This window comes from Suncus etruscus, chromosome 4 (assembly GCF_024139225.1).
Source record: "Suncus etruscus isolate mSunEtr1 chromosome 4, mSunEtr1.pri.cur, whole genome shotgun sequence".
In the NCBI taxonomy this organism is placed as follows: domain Eukaryota; kingdom Metazoa; phylum Chordata; class Mammalia; order Eulipotyphla; family Soricidae; genus Suncus; species Suncus etruscus.
Genome location: NC_064851.1, coordinates 138,378,333 through 138,402,625, shown reverse-complemented (window position 1 = coordinate 138,402,625; position 24,293 = coordinate 138,378,333). Strand labels below are relative to the sequence as shown.

Genomic DNA, 24,293 nt, shown 5'->3' with positions numbered 1-24,293 from the left:
CCTATACTACTTAAAGGCTCATGCAATCTCAATGAACAAACTAGGGCATAGGATGAGTTAATTCCTGGTCCATTTACTCATTCTAGTTTTTCTAAGACTGTCTACATGTCTCAGACTGTCAACCATAATTTCTAGACGTTGTCATGTGTATCCCTTTTTGGAGGGTGAGGGCTCACACCCCGCAGTGCTCAGGGGTTACTCCTGGCTCTGCACTCAGAAATAGTTCCATGCAGGCTCTGGGGACCATAGGGGAATGTCAGGAATCGAACCCACTTCCATCCTGAGTAGGCCGCATGCAAAGCAAATGCCCTACCACTGTGTTATCACTCCGGCCCCTGCATCCCATTCTTTATTCACACCTAGATTTCTTTTTTTTTTTTTTTTGTGGTTTTTGGGTCACACCCGGCAGTGCTCAGGGGTTATTTCTGGCTCCAGGCTCAGAAATTGCTCCTGGCTAGCACAGGGGACCATATGGGGCGCCGGGATTTGAACCGATGACCTCCTGCATGAAAGGCAAACGCCTTACCTCCATGCTATCTCTCCGGCCCCTAGACTTCTTTTCTTTTCTTTTTTTTTTTGGTTTTTGGGCCACACCTGGCAGTGCTCAGGGGTTACTCCTGGCTGTCTGCTCAGAAATAGCTCCTGGCAGCCACAGGAGACCATATGGGACACTGGGATTCGAACCAACCACCTTTGGTCCTGGATCAGCTGCTTGCAAGGCAAACGCCACTGTGCTATCTCTCCGGGCCCCACACCTAGTTTTCATTAGTACTATATACAAGTTTGTCCGATTCAATCTACAAACAAAAAGAATGTTCTGAACGTTGCCTCTCATACATCACTGGAACTGAGTTAATTTGAATACATTCATGTGGCATGTGTTTGGGGTATTCAGAGATCGTTTTACTCACTCCTGATTTTGAAACAGAATCTAGATAAAGTAGATATTGCATGCAAGTGTTACCCAAGAACCTGAAAGAACAAAAAAAGAGTAGTTTCTATGGAGAAACTAAGACTTCACAAGCCCTATCTTTACTATAAATGAATCTAATATTTTCCATTGTCCAGTTTCAAAAAAAATTTGCCTAGCATTGCTACTACAAAGAAAACAACTTAAGCCAGGGGTCTCAAACTCGCGCCCCATACAACATTTTGCGCTAGAGGAATCTTTTTAGTTTTGTTTTGTTTTGGGTCACACCCCCCAATGTTCAAGGCTTACTACTGACTTTGCACTCAAGGATCACCCCGACTTTGCCTCCTGCGGCTCCCAGGTAAATTGAGTTTGAGACCCCCTGATAAGCATTTGCAATTTATACCATATATACACACATATATATATGTATATATATATACACATTATATATATATATATATATATCTTAAACTGCTAAAACGAAACTATCAAATGCATAACAAATATCAAATCACAAAAACTGAATTTTCTTCTTTCATGGAGGGGGTAAAAATGTGATAAAATGCATTAGAAATTATTTTATTATCACCCATCTCATTTAAAAGTTATGTCATCCAGAAATTTTAGTTACATAAATAGTAAAACAAATTGCTAGAAAAGAATGACACTGAAAAGTAGGAACTAAATTCCCAAAATAACCTATAATTTCATCATCTGAATATATATGAAATCTGGACTGGAGTAAAGTATGTACAAAGGGCCTTACAAGTGGTCAACCAGAGTTCAGTTCTCAGCACCATATACGGTCCCTAAGCCATCCAGAGTGATCCTTGAATGCAAATCCAGGAACAAGCCTTGAGCAAAACACAGTGTGATTTCCCCAACCAAAAAAAGGATACAAGAAATCTCATTCAAAAGAAGAATACATTAACATTGTATTGGTCAGAGTGATATTTATTTTTTGTTGTTTCAAGTGGAATTTTTTTTCCCCAGGACCTCAGAGATTCAAGATAACTCCTCTAATACTAAACTATTTTCCCAGCCCCCACATGACATTCTTATAAATTCAGCCAACTGACTTCAAATTTCTACAAAGTTTTTTGGAGGGTTTTGAGCCACACCCGTTTGATGCTCAGGGGTTACTCCTGGCTATGGGCTCAGAAATCACCACTGGCTTGGGGGGACAATATGGGACGCTGGGGGATCGAACCACAGTCTGTCCTAGGCTAGAGCTTGTAAGGCAGTCGCCTTACCTCTAGCACCACCTCTCTGGCCCCAAATTTCTACATAGTATTTTGACTGAAATTATTATTTTACCACATTATAATTAACTGTTTAAGAGCTTTCAGGCTTTTAGAAATTTAATAAAGAACTCAATTCACAATTACAGTTGGGGTAAGGCCTGGTTCCAAAAGGAGCTGGTCAAAAGTATCAATAGGCCAACATCTAGCTTTAACTATAAATGTTTAAAATCCAAATGTTTCTTATTCTAGTAGGCTACCAATTATGTATAAATCTTAAATCATTAACCAGAAAAACAGAGCTACCAAGTACAAAAATTCCTTTAATTTATAATGTTTAAGTAGCAAAACTATAAATATAATTAAAGATGTATATTATCTAAAGAGGAGGAAAGAACATTTTCAATCTTAAATATTTTCATTCGTTATAAATTCATTTTACATAAGACATCCTAAAAAGCAGAGAGGCCAAAGAAAGAAACTCAAAGAGTTGTTACATATGCCTTGAATGTGCAAGGTCCTGATTCAATACCCTGCATTAAATGAAACACTCCCCAGCATCTCTAGGCCCCATAGCACTGTATAGCCAGGCACCAAAAACACAAGACTTTCATCACTCAATCACCAGGAATGATCACACCTCCTCACCCGCAGCCCTGTTTAAAAAGGAAGATAGGGCTGGAGAAATAATACAAAGGGAGATAGGGTGCTGGCCTTGCAAGTTGCCAACTCAGGTTCAATTTCCAGCACCCAATATGGTTCCCAAGCACAGCCAAAAGTAATTCCTGAGTACAGATTCAGGAGTAACCCCTGAGTGGCTAGGTGTGCTCTCCCCCTCCAAAAAAATAAATAGAATAAAAAAAAGAAGACTGAAAGCTTTATAGTTTGTGTGTGTGTGTGTGTGTGTTTTGTTTTTATTTTTTGGTCATACCCAACAGTGCTCAGGGGTTTCTCCTGGTTCTGTGCTCAGAATTCGCTCCTGGCAGGCTCAGGGGACCATATGGGATGCCGGGTATCAAACTGGAGTCTGAACAGTGTTGGCTGTGTGCAAGGCAAACACCATACCTCTATGCCATCACTCCAGCCCCACTTTATAGCTTTCTTTGATGAACGATTTAACAAATGGAAAGATTTTTCTCAAGTCATATAATAATTAAAGCAAACCTGTGTAAATGTACATGAATGAAAAGTAATTCATTAGAAGGCAATATCTAATGCAATAACAACAAACAATTTTTTTTCATAGATTATAAATAACCTCTTTGGGTCTTCCAATTTGCTTAAAGTATCAGGAAGATGTTCAGCCAGCTCCAACATCTCCTGAGAAATGGAAGTCAACTGTTTCTTTACATTGTGAGATGATAGCTCCTCCTCTGGAAAAAAAAAATCAATATTAAGTTCTATACCACATAGCAAAAAAAATAATTTTTTTTTTTTTTGGTTTTCTGGGCAACACCCAGTGATGCTCAGGGGTTACTCTTGGCTATGCACTCAGAAATTGCTCCTGGTTTGGGGGACCATATAGGACACCGGGGGATCAAACCACAGTCCGTTCTAGGCTAGCACTTGCAAAGCAGACCTCTTATTCTAGCACCACTGCTCTGGTCCCAGCAAAGGTATTTATTTAACCACTTCATTTAAGAACTCAGTTTACATTTTCTTCCCATAAATAAATTCTACCTAAAGTCTTATATATCCTATCCCCATATCCTTCTAGTTACTCTTCTTACCTATCAAATATCTATTTAAATTTTACAACAGATTGCAGGTGATCTGCTTTAATGCTTATTAAAATTCGGTGGTTCTGACTCCATAAAAAAGACTAAAGCACAAATTAATTTTTTAATTTTGTTATTGTTGTTGTTTGTTTGTTTTTTGTGCTTTGTTTTGTTCTTATTTAAGGACTGTGGTTATTGTGTGGTTGTTGTCTTTATTGCTGTGGTGCTTTTTGAGTTTTTGGTTTGAATTTCTTTTTGTATTATGTTTTTCCTTTTTTCGCTTTCTTCTCTTAAATTGATATTTATAGCCTCTAGAAGAACTCCTCCCATTTTTTGTTTGATTTTTGCCCCATGTTTTTTTCTTTCCTTCAAACAGAACCACATAACTTGATCCATCTTGTTCTGCCTCACAAGTGGGGGGGGGAGGGGGGAAATAATGGAGACTACCAAGACCAAAAAGTCATATGAACATTAAGTAGAAATAAAAAAAATGATCAGACTTAAACACCAAATCCAAAGCCAATGACAACAGAGTCAATACCCAATCTACAGCATGCTAGACACAGAGGGGACCACTTATACTAGCAGCCATGGGACTAAAGGAGAGGGATATGAAATGCAAGCTGGGAACAGGGGTGGAGGGAGGACAACCTTTGTGATGGGAATGCCCCTGATGCAATGTCACTGTGTACCTAAAATTACTGTGAAAGATTTGTAATCCACTTTGGTAAAAATAAAAATTAAAAAAAAAAGACTGAAATGAGAATCTAAACCCATCTGCACTATTTCAAAATTAAAACCAATGTGATACCATATATGCTGTTACTAAATGAGCTAAAAAAATATATAAACTAACCTAACAGCACTTCCTTATTACCTTCATTATGAGTCATCAACAAAACATAATACAAATCTTTCAAGTCTCTGATGGTATTTAAGTGTTCATGTTCATTTTGTCTAGCATATCATTCTCCTTCAACATCACAAAACTTGTCTTTTTTTCCTACTTAGAATTTATGATAGTCTTTATTGTTTTATATTTTATTTAAACACCTTGATTACATACATGATTGTGTTTGGGTTTCAGTCATGCAAATATTCATCTCCTCTGAAGCATGTGATATAAAATGATACCCTTCTGCTATTGCTGACTTTGTTATCTTCTGATATCAAAGTAATATCCTTCATTCATTTGAGATTTTTATCCCTGTAATTCCCCTAATAACTAGTAGAAGATAGTAGAGTATCCATTCTTTTTTTTTTTTTTTTTTTTTGGTTTTTGGGCCACACCTGGCAGTGCTCAGGGGTTACCCCTGGCTGTCTGCTCAGAAATAGCTCCTGGCAGGTACGGGGGACCATATGGGACACCGGGATTCAAACCAACCACCTTAGGTCCTGAATCAGCCACTTGCAAGGCAAACACCGCTGTGCCATCTCTCTGGGCCCAGAGTATCTATTCTTTTGAGGAAAAACTCAGTGTTATCTTACCTGGAGAAAATTTACAATTAAACCAAGATAGTATAAAGACCCTATATAATTTGTGCATGAGCACAAAAATCTCCATGTGAAAGATTGGGGTAGCATCATTGCATTATCAAAGCCCAATAACTCCAACATAAAGTCTAGTAAATAGTAAATTTACAAAGTAATTAGCAATATAATCCTACTTTATCACGATTATCTTTTTTTTTTTCAATTTTAGTTTATGGGCCATGTGCAACAATTTTGGGGGTTATTCCTAATTCTGCACTCAAGAAGTTCCCCAGGTAATGCTCAGGAGACCATATAGGAAACCAGGGATCAAACCCAGGGTCAAATTGTATAAAAGGCAAGAGCCCTATCTGTTGTAGTACTGCTTCAGTCCCTCCACAAATATCTTAACTATTATGCTGGGTTTTGGCCAGACAGATTACATACTAAGATTAATACTATTAAAACTATGAAAGAAGTTTTAATAATACTTAAACTTATCATACATGTATGTATTGTCTCTTTAAAGATAAGTGTAACTAAAAACAAATTATTATTTTCACTTTATATACCTTTATTTATAGCAAACATTTGTGTAACAGCATCTCCCAAAATTTCTAATTTTCGGTAAATGATGAGACCAGCCTATAGAGAGATAAAAAGGAAAACAGCAGTAAACCAAAATATAATTCTATATCTCATCTTCAATAAAACACAAGACAGTGAATTTGAAAGTACATAAAAAGCTGAATCCCATTAAGTTACAAAAGATTTAAAAATCTTTATTTAACCACACCGATTATGAAAAAAAATTTTTTTTAATTTCACTTTTAAAAACTTTTTTAGTTTTGAGGTCACAGCAAACTATACCTAGGACTTAACCCTGACTCTATGCTTAAGAATTAATCCTGGTGGTGCTTGGGAAACCATATGTGATGCCAGGAATCAAATCATTATTGGCCACATGCAAAGCAAGGGCCCCATCCACTGTACATCTCTCTGGCTCCATGAATTTTTTTAAATACACTTTTTAACAAGTATCAAAATATGAATAATTAGAATCTAACTAAATAAAACAATTAAGATAAATCTGCTATATATTTAAATATTCACTATATTTCATTAGGTCAGCTAAAATTGTTAGTGAGCACATGAACTATTAACTATTAACACCTAGATACTATTAACAGGAATGAACAAGTCAAACCACGCTAATATTTCTTGAATACAAATGCTATAGAACTTGAATTAGCTTTAATAAGATTTACAATTTTTATGAATAGTACATGGAAAATTATAATTCTATTTATGCTCAAACTGAATTTTTTCTATTTATATATTAAGTAATTATTTCTAAAAAATAAATTCAATGAAACATAAGCAAGACACTCAATAAAAACAAGAACTAAAGAAAGAAAATCTACTAGAACATAAAATGGAAAAAGTAACTCTTGGAATAAAACCAACAGTACTCTTTATATAGATAAACCCACATTTACCTATATATGAATATGTAAATCTGAAAATATATCCAACTAACAGCAGTGGGAAGTTTATATGGAGACAATTTTTCCAAATGTTTGCCTTATTTTAAACATAAATATAAACTGAAATAAGGTGAGTTTCACTTTGGAAACTATCTTGCAATTATTTTTATGGCGATGTATCTAAACCAAATACATCATCAATACCATTTGTATTTGCTCAGCCTTGAGTTTAAAGCCTTTTAGGTTTTCTGAAATTTCATATTTTAAGTTGTTTTTTTTTTTTATTTTCTCCTGATACTTAACTACATTTATCTTTTTAATATCTTGATGTTCATAACAAATATGGTTGTAGTTGCGTTTTAGTCATGTAAAGAATACCCCGCTTCACCAGTGCAACATTCCCACCACCAATGTCCCAAATCTCCCTAGTCCCCACCCCACCCCCACCAGTACTCTAGACAGGCTTTCTATTCCCTCATTCACTCACATTGTTATGATAGTTCTCAGTGTAGTTATTTCTCTAACTACACTCACCACTCTTTATTGTGAGCTTCATTATCGTGAGCAGGACCTTCCAGCCCTCCTCTCTTTGTCTCTGAGGATTATTGCAAAAAATATTTTTTATATTTTTATATAACTATATATAGTTATATATATAAAGGAGACTATTCTGCATCTATCTCTCACCCTATGACTTATTTCACTCAGAATTATAAATTCCATGTACATCCATGTAAAGAAAATTTCATGACTTCATCTTTCCTGACAGCTGCATAATATTCCATTGTGTATATGTACCAGTTTCTTTAGCCATTCATCTATTGAAGGGCATCTTGGTTGTTTCCAGAGTCTGGCTATTGTATATAGCACTGCAAGGAATATAGGTGAATAAATATATTGAGAACTAGAAGATGTATTTTCTCCATTTTTAACATCAAGTTCACTTAAAATATTTTAATTGAATTTGTGCCACTCTTACAAGAATTTTTCTCTGTAACTTATTATTATAGGGTTGAAAAAGTGCATCCTCATCTGAAGATCTTTAAGTACGTACATAAGCATCAGTGGCTGCATACAGTTTCTGTGTTTCGCTGAGAGGAAAATCATTCCAGTTGCTACAGCGGATAGCCTTGTTTTTCAGAAGCTGTTTACCAAAGAGATGTCTTAACCAAAACTATTGAGGCTCCAGGTCTCTGTACATTGCAACTAGAAGTAATAAAAATAAACAGCAAAAATTATTTCTATTTGAGATATTTTTAAATACTACGCAAAATGAACAAGACATAAAGAAAACTGAATTTATGACTTCAAGTTAGATACCAAAGATAGTTCTTAATAAATGTCCTTTCACTAAAAACCTCATTTGCAGTCTGTATCACAAGAATTTAATTCTGGAAATTCCTCAACATATGAATTAAAACTGACTCTAAAAGTATTATTCATGGAAAAATTTAAATACAGTAAGCAGCTTCCCATACAAATGGGAAATAGGGCTAGATATGAAATAATAACTTAATTATTACATTAATAAAATATGTAAAATAAGGGTGATGAAACTAATAGTCAAATTTCTAAAAGTATTATGTAAGAGTTCATATGATCTCTCTTAAAAAGCATAACTGTATATGGCCCCAGAGTGATAGCCACAGCAGGTAGGACATTTGCCTTGTGCATTGCCCACCGGGATTCAATCCCCATTATCCCATATGGTCCCCTGAGCCTCCCAGAAGTACCAGTAATCTCTGAGAACAGAGCTGGGAGTACCTTCTGAGCGTCACTGGATATGACCCAAAAACAAACAAAAGTATCAGTGTAAATTAATTAAAGAGTTAAATTGAATGTATATCTTAATTTGCAAAATGTTTAATGTAATGAAAGAAGACAAATATTCAAGATTCTTAAAAAAAAAAAAAAAAAAAAAAAACTAAATGCTGGTGCTGGAGAGATAGCATGGAAGTAGGGCATTTGCTTTGCATTCAGAAGGAGGGTGGTTCAAATCCCGCCATCCCATATGGTCCCCAGAGCCTGCCAGGAGTGATTTCTGAGCATAGAGCCAAGAGGAACCTCTAAGCGCTGCTGGGTGTGACCCAAAAACCAAAAAAGAAAAAAAATCTAAATGCTGAGTTTGTGGAGATAGCATAGATATAAGGGGCACATTACGTACAAGGCCCTGAGTTTGAATCCCTAGCTGCACAAAGCTCTCTGAGCTTAGACAGGATGATCCACTGGCCCCCACTATCACTCCCAGGTCCCAAAACTGAACCATCTGGCCCAGCTGGGAAGTCCCTAGGGACAGAATCCTAATTGGAAAGCACCTCAACCTTCAAAACCACTATATATATATATATATATATATATAAAGTAAAGCAATGTCTAGACCTAAAAGTTTTTATTACACTCACTCAGAAGTTCTTTAATGTGACAAAAACATTATACAGTTTACATTTAATTTTTTTTTAATCTAACATTTTCAAAAGAGGTAGAGTATCAAGATAACCAAAAAGGGAGAATTTTGTGAATGCTCCTTGCATCAACACAAAAGCAACACCACACCCTATGGAATAGAATAGCACCCTATGGAAACTGGATGCCACACAGCCCCCACACAAAAGATCTGGCTGAGAAAATTCACCAGAGGAAAACAGCCATCACCTTCAGAGACTCACTCTGAGGAAGGCAGAACTGTGGATGAGGCCAGAGAAAAGGGACTTAGGTCCAAGAAGTTAGTACCATTGACGTTTCTGATATAAAGGACTTTGAGAACTTCAGTTCTCCTACCAACAACAGTGGATACAAACAAAAAACAGCCATTCCAGAGAGGGCTGCAACTTTGGCTCATCCTGACAGGCTAGCAGTCTGAACTGATATGGCCACCACCTGGTGTTGGCCCCAAAACAACAACAAAAAAATCATATGACAAGGATCAAGAGGGATTCATTCCAGGAACCAAAAAACTAGTTCAATATATGCAAATCAATTAAAATACTTATATTTTAAAAAAATGTTTAAACTATTTTATCCACAACAATGCCTCAGAAAAACCAAGCACCTCAGATCCAATTCAACAACAAGAAAAGATGAAAAATATATTTAAAAAAAACTATAAACCGCTACTGAAAGAAATTAAAGAGTATACGAGTAAATAGAAATTCATCCCCTGTGCATGAATGAGGATTAACACTGTCAAAATGACAATATTGCCTAAAGCATTACAGATTCAACACAGTCCCTTATAAAAATGTCCATGATATTTTTATAGACATTAATCAAAACACTACTGAAAGTCATATGGAATAATAACCCCATAATACCCCAACTCTCAAATAGCCAAAGCAATCTTAGTATAAACAAAATGGGATGTTTTTTATCCCTCAACTTCAAACTATATTATTAAGCTGTAGTTATTGAAATAGTGTGGTACTGGAATAACGACAGACCCTTTGACCAATGGGACAGAATTGAGAGTCAGGAAACAAATATATGTCCTGATCCTCAACTATATGGCTAGTTAATCTTTGACAAAGGAGTAAAATGTTTGAATGGAACAAGAAAAGCATCTTCAACAAATTGTCTTGAGTTAACTGCTTGGTCATAAGCAATAAAATGAAAAAAAGTCAAATAAAAATAATCAAGACTTAGAACCAAACCTAAATCCATAAATTCTATTGAAGTAAACATAGGTAGAACACACCATGACATTAAATCAAGAAGTTCAATAACTCAATCCTACTGGCCAAGCAAAATAAGTCAAAGGTAAACATATGGAACTACATTAAACTAAGAAGCATCTGGATTGCAAAAAAAAAAAAAAAAAGGACAAGACTAAAGATATCCCAGAGAGTAGGAGAGGATATCTGATCACCATTCATTGGATAAAGGTCAATATCCAAGAAATATAAAGCACTGACAGAACTCTGCAAAAATAAATAAATAAATAATTGGGGGGGAGAGGGGCGACATGAATAGGGGTGACATGAAATCCTCAAAGAAGACATACAAATGACCCAAAAGGTGTATGACCAAAATGCTCTGAATCACTTATCACCAGGGAAATGCAAATCAAAACTACAATGAAATATCATCTCACACCAGTGAGACCTGGCACACACTCACAAAGAACAAAAACAAATACTACTGTCATGAATGTGAGGAGGTAAGGGACCTTCATTCAAAGCTGTTTTGGAACTGTCTACTGGTTCAGCTTTTGTGGAAAATAATACAGACATTTCTCAAAACACTAAGTATCAAGCTTCCCATATGACCCCAGCAACTCTTATTCCTGGGAATTTACCTCAAGAGTCAGAAAAAGGCGTTTTGCACTCCTATTGTAGCACTTTCACAACAGTCAAAATCTGGAAGCAACCCAAGTGTTCAAGGACAGATGACTAGATCAAAGAAACCTATGGTTAAGGAATACTACTCAACTAGAAAAAAGATAAAATGCAATTTGCTGCTAATGGGTTTGTCTGTAGAGTATCAGACTAAAGTTCGTCAGAAGTTAGTCAGGGGAGAGAGACATAGAATGATCCTCTCATGTGTAGGAGATAAAAAAAAAAAAACATAATAGGGAATGTATTAAAATAACCCAAAGCAACAGAAACTGAGAACTGGTTTCTGTAGGTAGCTTACAAAAAGGTGATTTGGATAGAGGAGGGAACACTAGGTCAATGGTGCTGGAAAGTGGACAATCAGGGGAGAGTGTGGTAAGAGATTTGTATAAAACTCTATCATTAGTAGTAGTATAACAGTGGTGCCTAAAATATATCTAAAAAGGAAAAAAAAGAATGTCTCGATGTGAACCCAGAGTCCTAGACCTATTCTGTATCAAATTATGAAATATAGACTAGTTAATAAGTTAAAGGAAAAAAATAAAGGAATCTAACACACATATAAGGAAACATCTTGAAATAATGTAAAGATTACTAATACCTTTTCATTGGCAACATCTGTTAGTTCCACAAAACTCTTTAATTTAACATCAAAGTCACGCAGAAGTTTCCACTGATCTCCTTCAATACCTACACCTGTCTTTTTTAATTGCTTCATTTTCAAGCAACATTTTTAAGCCCTGAGGAAAAACTGTAACATTTTACTATTATTAATAATGTCTAAAAGTAGGATAAATTTATTTTTCTATTGCACAGTTAATTTGCATTACAAATCTTATGTTCATTACTTCATTAATGCATGTACGCTAGAGTAATTTTATTATTTCAAACAAAAATGCTGGTTGATAATTTACTCCACAAAAAACCAAACTTGAATACTACTTCAGCTAACACCTCTTAAAAATCAGTTCTCTACTCTCCAAACCAGTATAATATCAATGTTGATAAGATTATTTAAACATCAAAGAATTTATTAATGTTCGTAAATTAGGTAGACTATAAATACTAAATAAAAAACTAGCTAATTCAAGAGCTTAATTTTATGAGGATTACAGTTAATATAATAACAAGTATGCATATTGAAATGAAACTGAGAAAACAAAATACCAACCAGATACAGAAGGAATATGAAACAAGTAAACATTTGCTCTCTGACACACACAACTGAATTAGTGCAACTCTTGCTCAGTTTTCCCTTTACGGTTTATACTGGTGGCCATTCAATGTCAAATCCTACCACCATCTCCATCGATAAACTCTTGCTAAAAAAAAATAAATAGCATAAATTAATTACGTTAAATTTTAACTTCTGTATGACTAATGACATCATTCAAAAAGTTAAAAGAAAAACTAACAGACAAAGTATAGCTGTGACATATATAGCTGAAATTAATAACTGCCCATAAAAGATTATCAATTCCTTAAAAAGCCATTAAGGGAGATGAATATAGCTTTGTGAGGGAAAAAATGCCTCGGATGTGAGATGCCTAGATTCAATTCCTATTTAAAAAAAATTTTAGAGGCCAGAGTGGTGATGCAAGCAGTAGGGTATTTGCCTTCCCACACGCTGACCTAGGACGGTTGCAGTTGGATTCCTCCTGTTGGTCCCATATGGGTTCCCCAAGCCAGGGGCAATTTTGAGCACATAGCCAGAAGTAATCCCTGAGTGTCACCAGGTGTGGCCCCCCAAAAAACAAAAAAAAAAAATTTAAGTAGGAGTTAGAGATAGTATAGAATAGGAATTAAGGCACATGCCCTACATGCCATGCAAGCACCAGGTGCATCCTGAAGACCACAAAGCACCACTAGGTGTGATCCAGCAGTCCCCAGCTAGCACCAGTGTAGACACAGATACTCTATAGCACTGCAGAGCTCAAGCAGCTACCTGCATTTTCAGGTCTTCACACTGAACCAGAAATCACCAGAAGGGCTACTGGGTCCTCCTGAGAACTGATTGTGAAGCCTTTACCCCCTAAAAGTTAATATGAAGAAGGAAGGGAGGGAGGATGAAAGCGGAGGGAGAGAGGGAGGGGGGAGGGAGGGAGGGAGGGAAGGAAGGAAGGAAGGAAGGAAGGAAGGAAGGAAGGAAGGAGGAAGGAAGGAAGGAAGGAAGGAAGGAAGGAAGGAAGGAAGGAAGGAAGGAAAGGAAGGAAGGAAGGAAGAAGGAAGGGGAGGGAAAGAAGGAGGAAGGGAGGGAGGAAGGAGGGAGGAGGAAGGAAGGAGGGAAGGAAGGAAGGGGGAGGGAAAGGGAGGGAGGGAGGGAAGGGAGGAAGGAAGGAAGGAAGGAAGGAAGGAAGGAAGGAAGGAAGGAAGGAAGGAAGGAAGGAAGGAAGGGGGGCGGGAAGAAGGGATGTGAGGGAGGGAGGGAGGGAGGAAGGGAGGGAGGAAGGGAGGGAGGGAGGGAAAGATTAAAAGGATTATACCAGGTTTTTAATGTATTTCAATATTTCTTTTGGGATGGGGCGTGGGAGGAAGTGTCAGGACATACTGGGCAAAGCTTAGGGCTTACCCCAAGAATGTGCTGGTGCTTACAGGAACAATACACAATTCAGAAATAGAACCAAATCAGTCTTTTTTTATCCTTGGTTTTTGGGTCCCACCCGTCAGTGCTCAGGAGTTACTCCTTGCCTCTGTGCTCAGAAATCACCTCCTAGCAGGATGGGATATCGGGATTCGAAACCCACTGTCACTTCTGCATGTAAGGCAAATGCCTTGCCTCCATGCTATCTCCTCCAGCCCAGGAGTCCTATATGGTTCCCCAAGCCAGAAGTGATTTCTGAGCACATAGCCAGGAGTAACCCCCTGAGTGTCATTGGGTGTAGCCCAAAAAACAAAAACAAAACAAAAAAATTAAAAATACTAGACAAGGATAATTTCAAGTGGACATTATAAAAGGACCATTTAAATAATGTTCAAAGACTTAGAAATATAAGGAGTTGGGGCCAGTGCAGTGGCGCAGGCGGTTAGGGCATTTGTCTTGCATGTGCTAGCCTAGGACAGACAGCGGTTCAATCCCCTCCAGCGTCCCATATGGTCCTCCAAGCCAGGAGCGATTTCTGAGCACATAGCCAAGAAGTTAACCCTGAGTATCACCAAGTGTGGCCCCAAAAACCCAAAAAAAAAAATGAAAGAGATTGAACTCTGTAAGTTTCTTGAATATGTGAATATGTACTATGTAAATGTCTTTGTCTATTTACATAAGAAATGGAATAAATATATCAATTCAGAATGAAATAAGATTATATTATCTATAGTCTGACACAATGTGATAGTTTTATCTACAGTCTGATACAACGTGATGATTGTATGCTAGTAATCATTGATTACTGAAATTTCAAGGGAATGTAAGATCAAAATATACTTGCCTATGTTTTCAAAATGTTAATATCTTTTAAAATAATATATATATATAAGGATTCAAAATGGAAGATAACTTTTTTAATTAATTTATGTAAAGAAAAAGCAATTACATGGTTGACATAACTGAGAATACATTTTTAGTGAGACCAAAAGCAACGTGTTTTTTTAAAAAAAAATAGAAAATGGAAGAAAATAGAAAATAAAGAGATGGAAGAGAAAGGAAAAAAAAATTTTGAAAATTATTGACAGGGCCAGAGAGATAGCATGGAGGTAAGGCATTTGCTCTGCATGCAGAAGGTCGATGGTTCAAATCCCGGCATCCCATATGGTTCCTCGAGCTTGCCAGGAGCGATTTCTGAGCATAGAGCCAGGAGTAACCCCTGAGCGCTGCCAGGTGTGACCCAGAAAACAAAAAGAAAAAGAAAAAAGAAAAAAAAGAAAATTACTGACTCCCAATGAATTCTATTGAAGCACAGCAGAAAGTTCAGTAAACTCTGGAAGATTACTTTTAAAAGTACCAAAGAGACAAGAGTCTCAAAAGAGATGAAGTACATCCTCACATGCAAACACCCCTGGTTCAGTCCTTGATTATAATGGTTCAGGCTACACCATCCTGGGGAAAACTTTCTGACAATTGTCAACTGAGACTCCTCTCTCTAATAACCCCCAATAAAATACAAACTAAATCTTCTATGTATGCAAAACATACCACCTAAGATTTTTTAAATCAGTGGCATGGGTTACACAGATCACATACTAGAAAGAATAAAAAATAAGACAAACCTTGCAGACAAGGGGCCAGAGTGATAGCACAGTGGAGAGCACATCTTGCCTTGCACATGGCAGACCCAAGTTTAATAATTGACATCTCATATGGTCCCCTGAGCCTCTCTAGAAACGATTTATGAACACAGAGACAAGAGTAACCTGAGTGCCGCCAGATATAACCCAAAAAACAACAACAAAAAAGTTAGCTAGGGTAAATAGAAAAGGCATATAAATGAACAAAAGGTACATTACAAATTTAACTGTCACTTAAAATTCTTTTACTAAAAAATTAGAATCATCAGTGATGATATTATACATGTAGAAATAATTATCAAAAAACACCTAGTTGAGAGTCCCATGCATGACTCTGGGGTGCCAGTGAGAACGTTATAGGAACCTGAGGCAAAGCTCATGGAAACAGTTTACTTTGAGTGACATTGACCCTGGCACATATGATCCAACTGATCAAATATAACAGTCTGGCTTCCCTTTAAAAAAAAAAAAAAAAAAACCAGGGCACGGAGGAGATAGCACTGATGTTTGCCTAGCAAATAGCCGATCCAGACCCTAGGTGGTTGGTTTAAATCCCGGTGTTCCCATAGGGTCCCCCTTGCCTGCCAGGAGCTATTTCTGAGCAGATAGCCAGGAGTAACCCCTGAGCACTGCCGGGTGTGGCCCAAAAAACAAAAAAAAAAAACACCCTATTGATTGGTTTTGGGGCCACTCTGCGGCGCTAAGGGGTTACTCCTGGCTCTACACTTAGAGAAAACTGCCCCTGGCAGGCTGCGGCGCTAAGGGGTTACCTCCTGGCTCTACACTTAGAAACTGCCCCTGGCTGGCTGAGGGAACCACATGGATAATGGGAATCGAACAGACCCTCCCGGGGTTGGCTGCATGCAATGGCAAATGCCCCACTACTGTGCTATCTCTCTGGCTTCCCTTTAAGCAAACATCCATACCATGTGTAGGCATCCAAATTTGCTTTGTCTTCTACAACATACATATCTTTGTTCCTGTTCCTCTACAACAATCATGATAAACTCCCCTCTTGCCTCATGATTAACTCCCCTTTTGATTAATAATGTAACTTACTCATACAGACTCTAGTCACCACAAATCAGGCCAATAGAATATAAAGGCAAAAGTAGCCCTAATAAAATTGCTAGTGATCTTCATCCAATAGTCCATGTCAGGTTCTGCCACACTAAGTACCTCTGTACCTGCCAATGGTACACACCTCAACAGCAAAACCCAATTATACATACATACATATATATTATATATATATAACTAATATAATATATATCACTTATAATACTATTTATAATAATATATATATCACTTATATATCACTAAAGTTCTCTCCTAAGGTTTCAAAATCAAATGTAACTAGAAAAATAAAATGTTTCCTTACCTAATATCTTCTGCCCTAAGAAAGAGCAATTCAATTATTTTCATAACTAACACAATGGAGCAGTGAATTCTAAGAAAGGGAGGTCATCTTCAAAAACACTTCTTCTGAATGGATGCCTTGAGTTAAGGAAAAAATTTGAAAAGGAACAATAAGTTCACGTTAAATTAATAAATATTCAACTAAATCAATAATAAAATTCACAGAAGCATTCAAATTATAAATCTAAGGTTTTCTCAAGTAATACTTTGTATCTAATGAAGCCATAAAAGCTGTATAACAAAATAAGGCTTTTCCACAATAAAATTATTTTTCTAAGAAGTTTATTTGAGATCGAAAGGGTCCAAAAATAGCACCTTGAGCACAATGGGGAGTAACCTAAATTCCCCCATCCCAAAAAACACTTAATTTAATGAGTTTTTTAGGTAATTATATTACTATTCTAGATTCAATAATGTTGCCTTAAAATATTGAAGACTGATTAGAAGGTTTTAAATTTGTTAAAAAACTTAAGTAGTTTTAATTGTCAAAATTACATCCAAGGAAATAATTCCTAAACTATTACCTGAAACTGGAACAAACTACAAAAAAGCAAATTAGCAAAAGGGAAAGAACAGAGTAAGAATTATTGCTTTACAAATCAAATTCCTCTTAATTTCATTCACGTATGGAATTTTAAAACTCTTTTGGTGATGTGCTGAGGGCTCGGTGGTGTACTGCTCAGTGTATTACTACAGATCTGCACTAAGGTAATTACTCACAGTAGTACTCGAGGGAGCATAAGAGATTCTAGGGATCAATCCATATTGGCAGTGTGCAAAGGCAAGTCACCCTACCATCTATACTATCTACTTGAGCCCCACCTATGGGATTTGCTAACTCTGGTTATGTTTCAGTTACCTAACAAGTTTATTCTGTTCAAGTAATACCTAAGTTTTATGAAGTGAAGATTAATTCATTTTATAAACAATTCTCAGAAGTAAAATTAATTGATAAGCTCCATACCTTTTTCTCTTCTACATCCACATCTTCTTATTCTGCACAGACATCCACTCAGGAAGTATCCGCTGTGAAGTTGCTTTCTTCTTTTCATTCATCATAAAAATGCTCTAGTTGTAAAATCCAAAAACAAAATCACTTTATATGTAATATAAGACAACCTTTGAAAGAAGTTAAAGATGGGTTGTTAAAATGTCTAAGGAACCAAAAATACATATTTAAGGAGAGTTAAAGCATCTAAGCCCAAGTATAGGCTATAAGAGTTGGAATATAAAAGAAAAGAAAAAAATACTATGTACTATATCTAAAAACTACATATTTAATATTTCTTATTTTATTGGTTAACTTTCTGTTTGTTTTGCTTTTGGTCCATATCTGGTGATGCTCATTCCTGGCTCTGCATTCAAGAATTTTCCTAGCAGTTTTCAGGAAGCATGTTACCTGCTGTACTATCTCTCCAGTCCCAGCATTATTTAAAAATGAAATTGTTTGCACATACAGAAGGCCAACAGGAACATTTCAAAACGTTGATATTAACAAGCAGCTGGGTTTGTGGTGGAGGAAGTGGCAGACTAGAAGTGATGGAATGTCTGAGCATTTTGGTAATGATAATGGTAATAATAACTTTATATGTCAAACCATAAACTTTAGAGCCATTGTAACCAGATAACCTAAACTACCATAAATATAAATTTTTATGTTCATTAAAATACAAACTACACTGGGAACTGGAACAATATTTGTACAGAGGGTAGGGCACTTGCCTCTGCATAGCCAATCCTACTTCATCCCAGAATCACCAAATGATCTCCTGAGCACTGCCAAATGTTCACATCCCAAGACTTAAACCCTGAAACACACAAGCTCCTCTCTATCCCCCAAAACAAAAATAAACAAACAAAACAAAATAAACAACCAAAACTGCGTCTGTCCTAGGCTAGAATGGGGAAGGTAGACGCACCTATATCTAAAAATCAACATACTCAAATGTTTCAAAAGGAAAAAGTCATCAATCATACACAGGGTTGAAATGTAAGTTGGTCAGTCCCTCAGAAATAATGGGGACATTTCTCAAAAACTTAAAAATAGATTCAAATATCTTCTCCTAGGTTTTATCCAAAGAATACACATCTACACACACACTCACACACACACACACACACACACACACACACACACTGAAAACATATATTGACACCTATGATTTTAACATATTTTTTTCGGTTGTTGGACTACAACTGGTAATGCTCAGGGGTTACTCCTGACTATATGCTCAGAAATCGCTCCTGGCTTGGGGGACCATGTGGGATGCCAAGGGAATTAAACAGTGGTCCATCCTAGGTTAGTGAGTGCAAGGCAAATGCCCTACCACCTTGTGCTACCACTCCAGCCCCTGATTTCAACATTTTACAATGACCAAGATTTAGAAACAACTCAAAACTCTAGTGACAGAGAAGAGATCAAGCAGAGATGATACTTGTTCACAATAAAAGACTAGACAATATATCTAATATTTGCTAATAAGACATGATTCAGTATAAAACTAATCAAGCAACTACTTATGATTTGGGAGTAACCTATTTTATTTGATATTTAGCAATATAAAATTCTGACAAAATCTTTAAATATTCAACAAGTATCCTTTTAATTTCTCATTTTGCCAAACATAAACCCCCAAACAGGATATTAATAATTTATAAAAGAAAGATTTAAAAAACTACTTTACTCAAACTTAAATCTTCCATATATAACCAAACTCAACCTCTTATGTATTGGCAATGTAAGCTCCTTTATGGGAGGGAAAAGATCTTAACTAGGACTTTTTTTGGAGGGAGGGGGCAGCACTCAGAGGTTAATGACCTGTCAGGTTTAATGAATGGCAGGCCTGGGGACCATATGGGATGCCGGGATCAAACCTGGGTCTGTCCCAAGTCGGCTATCGTGCAAGGCAAAACACCCTACCCACCTGTGCTATCACTTCAACCTTCAACCAAGATTCTTAAAAAGAAAAACTAACCTCTTAAATGATTCTAACTAGCAAAATTAAGAACATAAAAACAACTGGTTAGCTCTTTAACAAATGTGTTAGCCAAGATTATAGCTTAATTCAAGATTGCTAGTGTAACTCTGACTATGATTATGGATTTATAAATTTATGGCTAGGAAATGGTAGGAGTCAAAAAAATTCTGCAATTAAGAAAAATAAACCCAGAGGATTACCAAAACTCAAGATTTTTCTTTTTTTTTGGTATATGATCCAAATGAGCCAATAAATCCAAAACTATAAACAGAAGGAAAAGTATAATCCCAGAATCAACATTTGACAGTTTGGAGCTTTTTATATAACATCTACAGCTGACAGTCATTAGCAAACTATGGCACTGGGTAAGATCTATGATTCACTAAATCAAAAGCGACAATACAAATCCTGGTGTTACTATTTGTAATCATCAGTAATAAGATAAAATATGTTTTATCTTATATAAAATGTTTTCTATTTAATTGTAAAACATTATAAATGCTATTTCTTGTTAAAATGTTAGTATTTGCCATTTATTCAAACCTACTGAATAGAGACAAAGGAATGAATCAAATAGATTAGCTATTGTTAATCTTTTTTTTTTTTTTTTTTTTTTTTGGTTTTTGGGCCACACACCCGGCGGTCTCAGGCGTTACTCCTGGGCTGTCTGCTCAGAAATTGCTCCCTGGCAGGCACGGGTGACCATAATGCGGACACCGGGATTCGAACCAACCACCTTTGGTCCTGGATCGGCCTGCTTGCAAGGCAAACACACCGCTGGGCTATCTCTCCGGGCCCAGCTATTGTTAATCTTAAAGTATATTTTTATAAACCTGGAAAGGTTTATTCAGACTGGGTTACTTGCAAAATTGCCAGAAATTTGAGGTGTCTGCAGATAATATACAGTCCTATAAAACTATAAAATCTCTAGATTTGTATAATAATCTTTCATACTGCCCAAAGCAAGAAAATTTCAATAAGTGTTCCCTGCAGCCAACTATAATACTAATATTGTTTTACTTAAAATGATCAATTTTTAGATATAAACACTCTCCTTTAACATAACAAAGCCCTGTATAGGAGCTCCCAGACAAAGAATTAGAAAGTATGTTTACTGACAAACAGTTTAAAACTAAATATCTTTATTAAATTTTCTTAGCTATTGGGACAGGTGAAAAAGCAAACAATTGCCACAGTTATAGGTCAAAGAACAGGAGCAGCAAATTCAATTCCCAGCACCAACATGGTGCCCTTATATCACTGGGAGCAACCCTGAAGCACCTAAACCAGAAGCTGCTTTGCTAGAGTGATCCATAGGTACAAAGCCAGGAGTAAGTCCTTAGTCTCTGCTAGGCTTGTCCAAAACACACAATATTTTTTAAAAGCAAACAAAATTTATAGTCTAATCTACAATGGAAATATTCTCAACACTACCTACAGATTTTAATAATTATCAGATTAAGATTATTCTTGAAGGGGCGGAGAGATAGCATGGAGGTAAAGCGTTTGCCTTTCATGCAGGAGGTCATCGGTTCGAATCCCGGCGTCCTATGGTACCCCCAGTGCTCATGCCAGGAGCAATTTCTGAGCCTGGAGCCAGGAATAACCCCTGAGCACTGCCTGGTGTGACCCAAAAAACAAAAAAAAAAAAAAAAGATTATTCTTGAGGGGCCAGAGCAATGGCACAATGGTAAAGTGTTTGCCTATGCAATGTGGCCAACCCAGGGACCAGACCAGGTTAGATTCCCCACATCCCATATTGTCCCCCAAGCCTGCCAGGAGCAATTTCTGCAGCACCAGAGCCAGGAGCTAAACAAGTGCCAATGGGTATGGCCCCCAAAAACAAACATGAGAGAGATTATTCTTGAGATCTAGATATAGTACGGTGAATAGGGCAACTTGTCTTGCCACATGGATCCCAAGAGCACTATAGATGTCCCTCCAAACACTATGAAGACAGATTCCTTGAGCACAGGCCCCAAGAGGTAAGCCCTGAGCACTGCTGGGTATGATCAAATCCACCCCCAAAGTATTCTTTGAACAGGTATGAGTCACTGAATAAAAGAATTTATATTAATTTAAATATACTGAGTATAAGCATCTTTACATTAAAATCAAGTTTTATAACCATTTTGTATGTTACACTGCACCGTTGAAGGAAATTTTATGCTCCTCCTTGAAACTAATATTTTGAACTCCTGGTTAGAACATTACTAGATAAATATCATCTTTCTATTATCTGTAACTTTTATCAACCACTTTTTAATCCTGAACACTTTTTTTGCAGCTATCATTTATAAACATTGTTCATGCTATTTTTTGTCTTGTTTTTTGTTCTTTTGTTTTTTGGGCACACCCGGCAGTGCTCAGGGGTCACTCCTCGGCTATCTGCTCAGAAATAGCTCCTGGCAGGCACGGGGGGACCATTATGGGACACCGGGATCTCGAGGCCAACCACCTTAGGTCTGGGATGGGCAGCTTTGCAAGGAAAACACCGCTGTGCCTATCTACTCCAACCTGTGTTCGTTGCTATTTTTAAACAATAATAAACCTTGGAATTTTTGTTTACCTGTTGCTCATTTTCATTTTTTGTCATTTTGTTTTGTCTTGTTTTGTGTAGCCCCAGTTTGAACACGTTACTACTTTTTCAATAGGGAAATTCATCTTACTTATATTTTAAGATTTTTTTCTCTCTTACTTTGACTAGAACTTATTTTTACTTTCCTTTGTTTCCCCCATATTATTCTTCCATATCTTTCAAACATGCCTTAATTTCATTCACTTATTCTCAATGTCAATGTCAAAATTAACCTTCTTCCAATACTTTATTAAACTGTACAATATAAGCAAAATAATATAAGAATATAACTTTCACAAGATTCTACATTATATTACTATCCCTTCCGAAAAGCAAAGTGAAAATCTATGACTACGTTCACTTCCTTAACCTAATTGCTATTTTTTGCTAATAAGGTTTCAGTACTTACCTTAACAATTTTTATAATAATTGCTCTTATATTAAAAGAATTCCAAAAACACATAGTCACACACTTATATGTGGAGTTCACTACATGTCGAGTTTATCTTCATGTTATCCTTACATTATTCTTGAATCTGCTGGCAGTACCCCCATTACACCTCACACACACACCAGGAATCTACCTTTCTAAATAAAACCAAAGCACCCCTTAACTGCAACCAATACAATTATAATTCCCCACCCCACAAGCACTTCATGGGCCCTAGTACAAGCTATAGGGACAGTACTTACCATTTTAGAAAACACCAGGTTAGTGAATTTTTAAACTCTACTTAGTCCACTTAGGTGGACAATGATCTCTTACATGTTTCTGACATGTTTAAAATTTTTCAAATACGAGACTGAAAAGCTGGCTGAGTGTAACAATCTCAGGTTGTTGAGGATATTTCTAGTCTTCACTTCCTTTGTGAAATTTTTATTAAAGCAGCATTGGTTCATAACATTTTCCTATGCTTCAGGTATGTATCATAATTCAGTGTGTTTCTTGCCTATATTATGATCCCAGTCAAAAAATTGTTTCCTAAGGGCCAGAGCGGTGTTCCAGTGTTTTGGCATCTACCTTCCCCCATTCTAGCCTAGGACAGACCGCAGTTCAATCCCCTGCTTCACATACGGTCCCCCCAAGCCAGGAGCAATTTTGAGTGCATAGCCAGGAGTAACTCCTGAGCTTCACAGGTGTGGCCCAAAGCAAAAACAAAAAAAAATTGTTTTTATGTGCCAAACATACAATTAACTTTCTGTACACATTTTGCCCCAACCCCATACCTACTTTCTCTTTTGGAAACTGCATTTTATTTCCATAATCTATGTTTGGTTTTATTGTTTTGTTATTAATCTTCTTTCCCCATTTTTTTTCCATTTTCTTTGTTTTTTTGTTTTGTTTTGTTTTGTCTTTGTTTTGTTTTGTTTTGAGGACTCACCTGGGTGGGCTCTGAAAATCACCTCCTGAATGTGCTCAGGGGAACCATATAAGAGGTTCTGGGGACAGAATTCTGGTCTAGTATGTGCAAAGCCAAGTACCTTACTTATTGCACTATCTTCTCCCGTACCCACATTGTTGCTCCTTTTTAAGTTTTAGGTCCAACTTTCAATATGGCAAATAAAAAGAAGTCCACTGGTTTTCAAATACTTTTTTAGCATTATAAGCAAATAATTTTTCCCCATCTAAGAGCTCAGACAATTTTCAAATATTTTATTTTAAAGAACCTAAGAGAATATGCTTTATAAACCTCTTCTAGATCAGTGAGTCTTTGGATAAAAATGGCTATATTTCTTAAGATCAGAAAGATGTCCTCTTGTTATGACATAAAATGCAACTCTCCCATCTCAAAATAAATATGCAGGAGTATTAACCCCAAAGGACCTCAGAAAGTGATCTTATTTGGACAGAGTATTAGAAATAGAGTTTGTAGAGATAACCAAATGTAAATGAAGCCATTCATTAGAGATCCCTAAACAATATGAATGGTGTTCTTATG

The 24,293-nt window shown here is 36.5% G+C and overlaps 1 protein-coding gene across 1 annotated transcript in view; it reads right to left on the bottom strand.

Annotated features, from left to right (window-relative positions):
* Positions 1–12,466, bottom strand: part of WRN (WRN RecQ like helicase) — a 128,488-nt gene extending 116,022 nt beyond the window's left edge. The window contains 9 exon segments of the mRNA XM_049772701.1: positions 3,413–3,527; positions 5,915–5,987; positions 7,884–7,997; positions 8,000–8,035; positions 11,759–11,863; positions 11,865–11,908; positions 12,329–12,356; positions 12,358–12,399; positions 12,401–12,466. Coding sequence (XP_049628658.1) covers positions 3,413–3,527; positions 5,915–5,987; positions 7,884–7,997; positions 8,000–8,035; positions 11,759–11,863; positions 11,865–11,908; positions 12,329–12,356; positions 12,358–12,399; positions 12,401–12,466 — 623 coding nt within the window.
* Between the last annotated feature and the right edge of the window lie 11,827 nt (positions 12,467–24,293).